Here is a 13,975-nt window from a genome sequence, read left to right on the forward strand (position 1 = left end):
CACCTTCCGCTAACCTCTTCGTCTTCACGTACGATTTTTCTGTTTTGATATCATCCATTAATTGTAATCTTCGCCCTCTCCCTATTTCTCCTGCCACCATACTCTCTAGCACATCCCTCACGGTACAGTTCCTTCTTAGCCAAAGTTATGAATAAAAAAGATCAGTGATTGTGTTCTTGAGGAATAATGACCAAAATATTCCTTCATTTATTTAGCTACCGTTAAAAGCATCTAAAAGTACATCCATAAGATATAAATAAATACATTAGATAGCTAAAGCTCATGTGTACGCCGTTAAAGGTTCTTTCTTACGTTTCGTATATTGCCATCAAGAGGCAGGGACGAGTACTTTAATTAACAATTAGGCATTAAATTTTAAGTAAAAAAGTAAATGGCATAGATGTATTAGCATATAAAAGGAAATATATCTTCCTAGCACTGATTAGGCTTAATTGGGCCTGTTCTCCTTTAGAAATGTTGACATATCATCTGAATTACTTCTTCTCACAGTAATATATTCACTTATACAATTATGCTCAGCTGAATTTTATGCATTTTCAATCCAGATTTAGTAAGTTTACTAGAATGGTGCAAAATGTACTTTAAATGCTTGTAAGTAGTAAAATACCTTTCTTGTAACACAATGTGCAGATAAGCAAACTATTTCTTATATTATTGTCATCAAAATACAGTCAATAATAAATCTCTGTTTTGTTTCTTCAAGAAAAAAGTTTTCCTTTTCTTTTGTTTAATATTACTTTGTGTGATCAAACTATACATATTACCCCGATTACTTTTTTTTTTTTTTTTTTTTTTTGGGAAATACAACATCCTTTCCTATTAAATTACAAAAATAATATATTTTGACCTATTTCTATTTTCACCTGACGATGAGCATAAAGTTTCGAAGCCAGCTGCATGCTGGAGAGAATCCTCAACAGAGACTGCTTTTGAACACGTTTCTGTATTTTGTTCCAACGTGCTTCATGCTCATGTTTTGAGGAGTTTGTCAAAACGTAAGCGTATAACTCCTTGTAGTGTAGCATCATGAAACTGAAAAATATATGAAAAGAAGAAGTTTTAGTTTCAGCACATAAAATAATACATTCTATTTTACCCACAATTCATAGATGAATGTAGATCATCTGCTCTTAGCTATCTTAAGTAATACTAAAGGAAAATGAAAAATGATTGTTTACTGGAGTATGACAAAGCGGCACAAGACCTAAACGGCATAAGACCTAAAAATCATTTGGAAGCACAAGACCTAAATAGCAAAAGATCTAAACGACACAAGACCTAAAAATCATTTGGCGGCACAAGACTTAAAATTTAGGTCTAGTGCTTATATTTTAGCTTTTATGCCGTTTAGATCTTACCTAGGATAGCCTATTCTCAGGGTAACGATCTCAGGGTAACAGCACAAGACCTAAACGGCACAAGGCCTAAATAGCAAAAGATCTAAACGACACAAGACCTAAAAATCATTTGGCGACATAAGATCTAAAATTTAGGTATAGTGCGTATATTTTGGTCTTATGCCGTTTAGGTGTTATGAACTTTATTCTGAGGATAGACTATCCTAAGTAAGATAGATAGAATATCCTAGGTACAATTTAATTCTGAAAGACAAAAATAACATTTGACTAGAGAGAATACGGGCCAGTCGAATTAGGTACCGATAGACATAATTAGTAATGAATTTTCTTTCTATTTAGCACTATTGTAATTATCTCCTTCCTCATCAACACACTACAAGTGCCCACTGATTCGACTTGTGCTAAAGACATCATCCTGGAAAAGTGACGGACGAACAGGAACCTTCATTCGGAGTTTTTCTGATTTCTTAAAAATAGCAAACTTTAGAGGGAAAATAAACTGAATCAATTTGAAAATCCAGAAAATTAAACCCAAATATTGCAGGTGGTTTAGAATTTTTCTAAAGCTTAATCCATGCTCGAGAAATGTTAGCCACTTTCAGCAAAGTTATGTTAAATAAAAAAATAAAAAAAGTATACTAACCAACTTAAACAAAAGCACTAAAAAGTAGAAAATAGTAAAAATACTAAAATCAGAAAATAATAGTAATAAAGCGCTTAAAAGCAGAAAATAATAATAATGAAATGCTTAAAAGCAGAAAATAATTAATTAAAAATTCCTTTTTCTCCTACTGTCACCTTTTTCCATAGTAGGGGAAATATATGGAAATATATTTCTTTATATAGGGTAAATATGACCCTACCACTTGCTGCCGTTTGTGGTAGGGTCATATTTATTACCAGCCCGCCAGTGTGGGAGTACTATTTTCACATTATGTTCTCCCAAAATTGTTAGAACATGTGAAATTGAACATAAGAGAGAAGATGTGATATCAGCATGACAGTGCACCTGCACATTTTCACAGGAATATGCAGATCTACCCAAATCAAACATTCCCAGATCTCTGGATTGGGAGAGAAGGAACTCTTTCACCCTATCTCACGTTCCTTGATTTCTCTTTTGAGAGGGTATGAAACGCCTTTCGTGTGCAACACCAGCCACGACAGGCGAAGAACTTGTTGCTCGAGTTAATATTGCTGTGGCAGTCATCTCTTAAATTTCAGGTATGTTTGACCGCAGGTGGAAAAATTTGCTTCGTCGATGTTATCTTTTCAATGCGGTTAACCATGGACAATATCAGACTGTGAATTGTTATTCTTCACAGTTGTCTCCTGTACCCATACTGCATTGCACAAATACTGTACAACGTATCTCTGAGTATTTCATAATTATCCTACTTTGTACAAAACAGAATAAATCGGCAGTTTAAAACTGTATTTCTTTGTATCATTGTGCAACAAGCACAATAGCTTGTGTTTAGTCGAGTTTCATTGCTTTTGTGCACGGAATTACGTATTGCAAGGCAGAAATCCTTTAATGCTGTTTCCTTTCGCCCAAATTGTATTCAGATAATTTGTGGGAATTACTGTTGTCATGTGAAGAATCCCTTGTACTCTCGTTCATCATACATGCTGCCTGACTGTCTTATGCACAGTCGCTATAAACCTAACCTGGATCAAAGTTATTATTTCCATTTTAACACACTCTTAACTTGGACATCAAGCCGTTCATTTATCATCCGTTACCATTAGCCTAGAAGATATAACTGTGATACGTTAAAGATTTCATTTAAATTCTAATTCCGAACATTTATTCTGTGCTGATACAAAATACATTAATCATATGTGTGTGCCTCTCTTTTTTTCGATCTTTTTTGAACGATGTACTATTACTTTTGATCCTTAAAATCTTATACTTGATTATTTATCATTTTCCTCATTCAACGTTTGATAAAATACTCGAAGGAAAACTTCAGTTCCTTTCAGAGTCACCGTTGCACCGTTACTGCACTACATCGGATTGTATACTAATGGAATCTACGACTAAAAATAATGGATATTCCCTTTTATCCGATTTGGATCCATAATTTTGTTCTCGAGTATGGCTGTTTTTCCATTTTCCGAAAATTTTCGGGTGGTCACAGCTCCGAGGCATTTTCACAACCAGGTTGGTCTATACTTTCATTTTCTCTCAGGGATAAGAATCAGCTCCCATTACATTAAGTTGCACCACACACACACACACACACACACATATATATATATTCACGGGCGCCCTTCCACTTGTCCACCGCCCTCGGTAGTATGCCAGCACGGCCCTGGTTCGGACCCCACATGCTTGGACTCAGGTTCCTTCTATTCTATATCAAATATATTGCGCTTTCCCTTACTGGCATGCAGCATCACAATATTGTCTTGTGCTGTTCGGTTGAATAACATTCAGGCAGGATAATAAGGAAACTTACTTTTGTGAGCAAAAGGTATGGAGAACATGCCATGAGCATCCTTTGGGGGACGATTTCTTGGGTTTCGGACTCCGGGCCAGATTTACGACATCATCAGTGTCCCAGGGAAACCGACCCTTTCTAATGCAACCACCCACGTCCAAAAACTCCATGCTTCATTGGTAAATAGGAGGGACCCAAGTTCGAAACTTCGGGGACCGATTTCTGGGCCTTCGGGCCCATGTTCTGACATCACTTCTGCGCTCATTATTTATCGCCATCACTCGCTTCCAACAACTCCATGTCTAACACGATTTCCTTACCGTAGGAGAATTAGCTCCATGTTCTTTATATGCTATCGATTGCACATCATATTATTGAATACATAAATTAGGACGACATTACATTTTCGAGTTCATAACTTACATGTATTTTTGAGACTTTTTAAAAATTGTTTTACTGATTTTTCAACAAACAAGACTATGGGTTGGGCAGGGGCCCTCTTTTCCTAGTTGCCTCCCCTTCGCTAGCACTGCGGATCCGTTAGTTACGCCATGAACGAGAACGGAGTTTTGAATTAGTTATAACTAACCGAACAATATCTTAAGTAATTTCGCAGAGAGCAGGGCCCACCCGGAAATTTCCGGATTTCCGGGTGGCCCAGTCCGCCTCTGCTTAACTTGTAAATGGTACTCGTATTTCTCGATAACTGTTGGCCGGATCTCATAGAAATTTGGTGTACAAGGAAATAAAATCGCTGTATTTGGTGGCTGAGTTTGGCCACAGACAGGCACGGTTCGGCTCAACTTATATGTAGTATTTTGTTTTTCGGCCGGATCTGAATTAAATTCGGTGTGCAACTAGTGTCAGTTCGCTAAGACTACTTATGAAAAATTATTTTGGCCATAATTGCAGCAATGTTAAATATCTGTTTTAAAAACTCAATTAATAGTGAATTTGTCAATTATAGAAATTAATTCATTTCTGAGTTACAAGAATTTCTTTTAAACAATTCTCTACAGAGCTCATAAACTTTTCTGCCCAAGTATAATCATCACAGCTGTCAGAGAGATAGATTGTAAAAGTACATGAGTGTTACCTGTCGAAAATGTCCACTGTCAGATATTTTACTTCCGGTGGTTGTTCTAAAACTTTCGCAATGTTAAATATTAATTCAACTACTTTTCTAGGAACAATCAAGAATGGTTGCAGATCTCTTGATACTTTCTCTTGTATTATCTTCTTATTCAGTCTTTGAAGATCATTCAACCAAAACTCAAACATTTCTCCTAAAGAAAAGCAAATAATGATATGTTACGGGTAATGCAATAGACTCTTTACATATAGAACAGGATAGACAGAATTTCTCTAAAATTTTATTAAACTTTCTGTTTCGATAAGTTGAATTATAGGAGGCACCGCGATGGCTCAGTGGTAGAGCGTTCACCTCTGGTGCATGAGGTCCTTGGTTCCATCCCAGCTCGTGCCAAGTGAGCTTTGTGGTGGGTAAACACCGTGTGTGTGAGTTTTCTCGGAGTTCTCCCGTTTCCTTCCACTTTCTTCATTCCACCAATTCGTTCATTTGTCACCATCACCGTATCCTTTAGCCTAGTCGCATATCTGTGGGACGTAAAACTTAAAGATTTTAAACTGAATTATACTCCCGTATGTTGGATAAAGGAAATCTTTCACTTAAACTTACCACCAATCAGGGGCGGATCCACGGAGGGGCGATCGCCCCCCAGAAGAGGAAACTTTCTTATTTTTATATATAAATAAAACCCATCCCAAAGTTTGGAGCCCTTAAAAGTGGCAGTATGACAACCCACCGCCCCCCCAGAAGTCAGTCCTGGATCCGCCCCTGAGCTATCTCTTTTAGGCTAAGGGAGACAAATAATTAAGGCAAATGACTGATGATAGAAGAATTTGTGGAATGGAAATGAGGGAGGAAACGGGAGTACCTCGAGATAACCTACGCTTACTTGTACTGGGATCGAATCAGGGACCCCACGCACCAAAAGAAAGCGCTCTACCACTGAGTCACGTGCTCCCCTTCTGTAAGTTGGAAATAATTAAAATGAAAACTACTTTAACGTCCCATAAATATGTCCCTCAGGGTAAAAGAGACGTATGATTAACAAAAGTGAATGGTGGTAGAATAATTTGATGCAATGAAAATGTGGGAGAAAATGGGAGGACCCTGAGAAACCCATGGACACAATGTTTCCACCCAGTGCCGGACTGGCCACGTTAGCTAATTAGCGATCGCCAAGTGCCCGAGGGGCCCCGTAGGGATCACGAAGCGCCAGGACTTGTAGGCCGTGATCGAATTTTCGCGATGGCAAATGCTTATTTGAGTCTTCCTACCAAAAAGGTTGCAGAAGCTTAAGTTCGTCTTTCCAAAGGAAGTCTTCACGGGCCTCCTTGCTCATATCAGTACGGCCCCCTGAGCCAGAAAAATTTCTTACTTAGCAAAGGCCCCCTCCAGTCCTTAACGTTAAGTTTTTTAATATATATGGGTGGGGGGGCCTTTAAGGACCCGCGCCAAGGACCCTCAACTTGGACAGTCCGACACTGTTTCCACCATAGATTCACATGGATGGAAGGAACCAAGAAGTCCTCGCACCCTACATATACACTGAGTCAACATGCTCTCACTTCGGTAGATTAGAGAGTGATAAAGAATCTGACCTGATTAATGTAATTATTTTTATCAAACATATCCTTTCCTGGTGAAATATTGTCTATATATATATATATATTGCTGCGAAGCAAGTGTTCTAGCAAGACTTTGCTCCATCCCACAAGACATGGACGAAACAGTAGTGGCTGTGGAATAATGTTTCTGCATTTATTACTGCTGAGGATTGGTCATCTGACAACCAGGATCTTAGTCCACTGGACTAATGTTTGTCGGATGTTTTGAGAGGAAGGCATGCAGTAAACCTCACAGTAGTTAGAAGCATCTCAAGGCAGGGAGGGAGATACCCATTGAGACCATCAGTGCCGAAGAGACATGCAACATGTGTCAAGGCCAGAGGTCACTTGGAATGAATTCTTGTATATATCAGGCAACAAATGTATATATATCATTGTTTAGGGTGTTAGGGTGTTAATGCACTATACCAACAAACTGTGAGAGTTAATACCTCACATCAAAATAATAGAAAAAGTTCATATGGACGTGTGGGGAAATGTGGATAGTTTCAGAGCTAGGTCTGTCCAAAATCGTCGAAAAGCTAAATTTCAACACACACACACCCTATTTCGAATTCGAGAATCCGTGGAGAGATGAAATCTTTGAGTTTTACGTCCCACTTTTATGCCGGTTAAGCTAAAGGAGACGGTGATGATGATAAATGAATGAAATGGTGGAATGAATAAAGTGGAGGGAAACGGGAAAACCCCTAGGAAACCCACATACACGACGTTTGTCCACCACAAAGTTCACTTGCTGGGGGCTGGGATTGAATCCGGGAGAATTCATGTAGATCCGACCAATATTAGCGTAAAGTAAGTCATACATACGCAATCCAAAAATGCATATTTCATCAATGTGTAATAGGTGTGCAAGAGATTCCTTATAGTGTAGGTATTCTCTACAAGTATAATTCCCAAACATACCCTCAACAGAATTCTCAGATATGCTCTGATTTTAAGGTGGGTCCAAAGTAGACAAAAGCAAAGTTGAACGAGATAATGCATATGGAATAATGCAGAATAGACTATCACACAAACACACTAATTTACGGTGTTCCCGGGTTCGATCCCAGCCCGCGCCAAGTGAACTTTGTGGTGTACAAACACCGTGTGCGCGGGTTTTCTCGAGGTTCTCCCGTTTCCTCCCACTTTCTTAATTCCACCATTTCATTCATTACTCATCATCACCGTCTCCTTTAGCCTAACCGGCATAAGCGTGGGACGTAAAACTCAGATTTCATTTCATTCATAATTTACGGTGTTAGTGTATTGATGGAAGAAATGCAAACAAACAAACAAAAAAAAAAAAAAAACTATATGTATACGATTGAGCTAACAACACTAAATGAACTCCAGTACTATACTATATTTTATGCGTACATTTACTAAACGAAGGAAAACACATTTGGCTTAAAAATATATAAATGTACTGAGCAAAGGATGAAATTTGTAAAGTATATTGTTAGGGAGCACTAACGTAATTGACAACGAAAATGACTTATTTCTTGGACGGCTGCTTAAATAGAAGTCGGTTAAGAGGGAGTCTACTGTATAGGATTTATCAATAAAAAGTCAGAAATTTAAAATGAGATAAAATGAAAACTACAGGTGGGTAATGAAATATTTTTTTCTTATTATCAAAAGCAACCAATTCAATCATGTTTTGAAGATACTGTCGTTCAAATGTTCTTTCCTGCATCGGTGAGTGGAATGAATTCTAAAGGTCTAATTTTGCACCATTTTTACACCCATATTGCGCGATAAATTCACAATGGTGGATTCAATGTTTGCTTTCACTTCACAAATGTTATTCATCCACTGAAAATGGATCATATGATCTAGGTGGCCAATTCACATCAATTTCTCGACCGAGTGTGCCCGGGGAGCTTTTTATGTAATATAATCAGAGCAATCCGTTCCAGTCACCGAAGCAGGTGCAAACATTTGAAGGACATTATCTTCAAAACCTAATACCATTTCTTGATTATTTTTCACAATAATAACAATACTAATATTTCACTATCATTTGGTTTTCACTCTATCTCTCTTATTGTTCTGACGTTCTTATTGTCAAACCCTTTATTAGTTATCGGAAAAGATAATTATTAGAAAACTTATTTGACAAGGAACGTGAGAGTCATTGTACAAGGAACGTGAAAGAGAGGGTGACCAGAAAGTCCTTTTACAGCTGAACTAAATACGTATAACAATACAAAATGTTAAGATATTTAAAATTTGAACCTTCCATCTTGATCACTGATATTGTAACAGTGATCCTCACGTGAATTGCCACGTGATTGCCGCGTAACTGCCTGCGAAGAGAGAATAAAGTCTATGCATTGACCAGTTTATTGTCTCGTCTTTCCGTGTTTGGTGAGCAACAATGACAGGTACCAGTGACTTACTTTGGAGGAGCATTTAGTGCTGGGAAGTGTGTTCCTTTCTCTGATGAATGTGCCATTTATCGGAGTTCGCGAAACAGGAACGTCTTCATATGGCCAATGAAAAACCCATTTTTAAAAAATAAAAAAATAGAGAAAATCTTCTGTACGTCATGTTTTGGACGGAAATACAAGAACAACGCATCTTTGGTGCGTATTTTTTGAAGATTCCGTAACTCAGGAGACGTTATGTAAAGATGTTGAATGACTGACTTCTTTCACAGCTGCAGTATCTGGGCATCAACAACACGATGGAGCTCCCGCCCACTTCGCACTTGTTGTTCGTGAACGCACTTTCCCGTAACCGATGGATAGGACTTGGGTCTCCGAATTCACTAATGCGTTATCCTTGGCTGCCTCGAAGTCCGATCCTTACGACACCAGACAATGCCGTGTGGGGTATCATCAAATCACATGTCAGGAAAAAACGGTACGTGGACAATAATGCTCTGCGGGCAAATGTGATTGAAGCTTTCCACCTTGTGACTCCGCCGCTCCTAAAACAAATGAGTAGGAGGAAATCGAGTCATATCAAGCTGTGCAACGATAATGGAGGTGCACATATAGACGTATTGGACAAAACTGTAAAAAAATATTAGCTATTATTAATGTAGGAATATAATAAGTGCAGGTTTAAAGGGACTTTCTGGCCATTCTGTACTATCAGAGAGGGAAAAGCATACATAGATTTCTTTCTGGAGGTTATAATTCTATTCAAACAATCTATTCTAAGAGTAAAGACATAATATATTGGTAGCTCACAGTAAAATATTTTGAAGGATATGATCTTAGTAAAGTCCCTGAGAGGGATTACAAGGCAGATGAACATAACAATGAAACATACAAGAGCCAATTATTTTTTTTTTTTTACCTAAGTCGTCACGTTTCCAATACTCTTGAATTAAGCTAAAGCTAGTCTCGGGCACAGAGTTATCATCCATGGTACCCATAATAGCCACGTAAAACCTATAGGTAATAAAACAAAAAGCGTATAAGTGAATATGCAGAAAACATTTTCTTAAAACATTGTTTCCAATTTCTATATTTTTCGCTAGTTTCATGTCTAAATATTTTACATCCACTACTACTACTACTACTGCTGCTGCTGCTAGGAGCACATTATTATATTATTATTATTATTATTATTATTATTATTATTATTATTATTATTATTATTATTATTATTATTATTAACAGATAAAAAAAACTCTGTGCAAACATACTGAAAACTTAAGCCTCTCATATTGCCTATCAAACTCCAGCTGAGGAAAGGGTCAAGATTATTGTTATTATAGACATGACTTGATTACAGTGTAATTATATCAATTTTATAATTGAATTTGAGTATTGAATATCAATTATTTCTATTCTGTTCCATTACGAATACAAAACAAAACACCTCGTAGATTCATTTCTAATTTTGGATTTAGAATAAAGTATTTCAAAATTTTAAGAAGTAGGATGCTTTGTAGTAAGATTAATTGATGTCTTCTTTCAGATTATGCCTGGAAATTACTTGATGATGAATGAAATTCACCAAATATCTGTTTTACTTTAGATTCCAATAACATTTTTATTTAGAACTTGAAGGGTGTATAATATTTTTAAATTTATTTTTAGAATGTGTTATATTAAACAGAGAAACTCTCAGTTCATACTTTACAAAAAATGTATGTAACATACGAAATTAAAAAAAAATATATATGTATTTACTAATTTATCTCATAAAATTATATCATAATTGTCTTAATCAAATCTTTATTGTTAAATATATATAGCATTTACATTATATTGATTTAAATAACGTGAACATAAATCATTATTATTCAGTTCAGTAACGAAAATATACCTACTTCAACTTTACCTCATGCAATTGTTTTAATCAGTGGTGCCAGTTCTATAACGAAATATGTACAGTTCAATTCATTCAACTTCAATATTCTATCAATCTAGTTGTTAATATTACAATTAGCAATTTTAAGTGAGTAAATGCTGTTTAAAATAATTCTGAAAACTTACACAAAGTAGAAAAAAGAATCTAGAACAGTTTTCTAATACTCCAGAATTAATTTACAATTCTTGGCAATAAATTACTTTCCATATAGATAAATTTGGATGATACTTGATTGAATTCATGCATTGTAAAAAAAAAAAAAAAAAAAAAAAAAAAAAAAAAAAAAACGAAGAGATAGGAAAAAAGAAACCATTAATGTCTCTCCTCAGCACGAAGGCTATATTAGTTGAGACCTACTGCTTAAAACAGTTCCAAACTAATACTTGGGTTTTTATCCGGGTATTCGTATCTCAATTCCGGATCGAACCCACAATCTCTCACAAGCAAAGCATACACATTAGGGTGGAGCGAAAAAATCAAATTTTCGAGTATCGAATTCTAATAGGGCTCAAAAGTTGCGTATTCGCATGCTAATTAATGAAAAAATAACAAAAAAATCACACTTTGGATATTCAGTTCGCGCAAACGGCCTAAAATTAAAAAAAAAAAAAAAAAAAAAGTCAAAAATACCAAAATTTTCCTTTACGCAAGAAATATACAGATTACATTTTTTCATTTTTGTAGCGTCCAAATACTTTATTTTATTTTTTGAGGTCATGTTTGTTAATAATTCGTTAATGTGAGTGATTTTATACATGTTATTTTCAGAATGATTTTGCAGCTCTTCGCCTATTTCTCAACATTTTTTTTTCCTTTGAAATAACCCAGAACTCAACAGAAGGAGGTGGCTGCAATTTGAGTTCCATTCACCCTATCCAACCATTCTATCAATTAGGGTGTGCTAAATTATGTTGATTTAGTCAAGGATGTTGTCTTAATTTCAGATTTTTTAAAATCAAATTTTGACATTATGAGTATTAAGAGCAAAGTTGCTCTAATGTAGCCATCTCTGTTTTCTTGTCCGCACACTTTTCCTGCAGACTCTGTCACAAGTTTGGCACATCTTTCAGCTTCTTGAGTATGGCATTGAAAATTTATGAAGTCAAACTCATGAGCAGATTTGTCATGCATAAGTGATTAGATAGTTTCTGTTGTTAAGCTATCGAGCATTGGAGGAGGCGACTGCTTACATTTTCTCCTATCTATCAGCTTATTGTAGTCTGTGGCATCAAAATTTATTGAAGATGCCATAAAAGCTCTAACAGAGCATTTTAGACAGAATAGTGTGCTCCAGATGTGGCTCTATAAGAAATCCTGGACCTCTCAGTTACTTCCGATGGCTGACATGTGTAAACCAGATCTTACGGTTCACGTTTCTCAAACAAATCCTGCAAACGAACTCGTGGTTGTGAACTACATTATAGAAACATATGCTCTTGTCTGGTTCGACATAGAGAGATATCAGTCAGTGAAACATGGACCTAAACATATTTCGAAGGTAGTTCAAACAATTAGACATTTGCTAAACAACGTTAAAAGAATCATCGATCTTCTGATTGAGAGAAACGCCTTCTTCTGTCATCTAGAGAACATATTAATGGCTATAACAGTGGATGATTGACAACACATACGAGAGTTGGTTACAGGAGAGCGTTAGAGGCAAGAAATCAAGATTCGAAGGGGAAATTTGTTGTTATTTTTTTCAAACTTTAGGCCGTTTGCGCGAACTGAAGATCTAAAGTTGATTTTTTCCCGTTATTTTTCCATTGATTAGCATGTGAATACGCAAGTTTTGAGCCCTATTAGAATTCGATATTCGCAAATTTGATTTTTTCGCTCCACCCTAATGCACATCAGCAACTTGGCGACAAAGGGGAACTGGATGATACTTAGAGGCATATCAAAGATATAGGCAAATTATATAAAATTCGATTTTAATCTATATTTTCCATTTCAAAAACATTAGATAATACCAGTATAACCAATATTGTACTTAAGAGCAAGCAGCAGAACTAGGGCTGTCATCTTTCCAAAGTGAAACAAAGGGAAATTTCATGCAGCTAATGGGGAGGGGAAAGAGAAATATTCCCATAGTCTTCCGTAAGTCTTTCTAGTCAAATGTGAATCATATTTATCTAATTGATATAAGGAAAGTGAGAAATCATCTAGGCCTTAATATAATGTAATGTATGATTTAAAAAGACCAATTTAAGTAGTACATAACCTCGTATAGGTCTATATGTCAGGTAGTCCCCTGCCTATCGCTATTGTAAGCTCATTTCTTATTGGAAACAGGGGCAGATCCAAGGGGAGCGATCGCCCCCCCCCAGAAGAGGAATCTTTGTTATTTTAGCTATATATAAATAAACCCATCCATAAAAAGTTTGGAGCTCTTAAAAGTAGCTCTAAGTAGCAGTATTACTACCGACCGCCCCCCCAGAAGTCTGTCCTGGATCCGCCCCTGATTAGAAAATAATGTGGAAAATAATAATAGTCACCAACTTCATCAATAGTAAACATGGAAGTCGGAACATTTTCAAGTTACAACAATGTCACGTCGGAAGCGGGATGTTTTATCCGAAACCGAGACTGTCCCGACAAAATCGGGGCAGATGGAAACCCTAGGTAAAACCATATATTCTACCAATTATACAATATGCATATTTTTTTCGTGTTAATTTGTTGAGTTGATTTTGAGTTTAACGTCCCGTTCAGCAGCGAGGCTATATGAGACGTGGACCTACTGATTAACGTGGAATCCGAACCACATGAGCTCCCACCGGGAATCGAACCCGGGCCTCCCACGCCAAAGGCGCGTACGCTAACCGCTTAGCCACGGATGAGCTTGTGTTAATTTGTATGCAATATGGATATCCACTGACACTTCTAATCACAAATGGCTTGCAAAATCAGATGAAAACGGACAGCACAAGATAATATTATGGCATATTGCATGCAACCATGTTACAAAAAAAAAAAAAAAAAAAAAAAAAAAAAAAAAAAAAATCGTGGAACTCGATAACCCCCATATTCTCAGCTTTAGCTGCATTGCTCCATGCAACTTCTAGCTATGTCCGAAACTAAAATTGGTGTTAAAAGAAAGGCGTTTCGACACCA

The 13,975-nt window shown here is 36.6% G+C and overlaps 1 protein-coding gene across 1 annotated transcript; it reads right to left on the bottom strand.

Annotated features, from left to right (window-relative positions):
• Positions 1-845: 845 nt before the first annotated feature.
• LOC145667951 (uncharacterized) lies at positions 846-9,924 on the bottom strand. Its single transcript, XM_081735376.1, has 3 exons — positions 9,836-9,924; positions 4,923-5,112; positions 846-1,053 (listed from the first exon to the last, which is right to left on the bottom strand). The coding sequence occupies exons 1-3, from the start codon at positions 9,912-9,914 to the stop codon at positions 846-848; spliced, it is 477 nt and encodes a 158-aa protein (XP_081591502.1). The 5' UTR covers positions 9,915-9,924.
• Positions 9,925-13,975: the final 4,051 nt, after the last annotated feature.

Source organism: Thermobia domestica, chromosome 13 (genome assembly GCF_964235325.1).
Source record: "Thermobia domestica chromosome 13, izTheDome1.hap1.1, whole genome shotgun sequence".
Taxonomy (NCBI): domain Eukaryota; kingdom Metazoa; phylum Arthropoda; class Insecta; order Zygentoma; family Lepismatidae; genus Thermobia; species Thermobia domestica.

Bases quoted from the DNA above. Each gene is read 5' to 3' on its own strand.
- LOC145667951 (XM_081735376.1), bottom strand. From the start codon at position 9,914: ATGGGTACCATGGATGATAACTCTGTGCCCGAGACTAGCTTTAGCTTA. The intron at 5,113-9,835 runs GTAAAAAAAAAA...GCTTTTCTTTAG, and splicing joins TTGGAAACGTGACGACTTAG to GAGAAATGTTTGAGTTTTGG. The intron at 1,054-4,922 runs GTAACACTCATG...TATATTTTTCAG, and splicing joins ACAGTGGACATTTTCGACAG to TTTCATGATGCTACACTACA.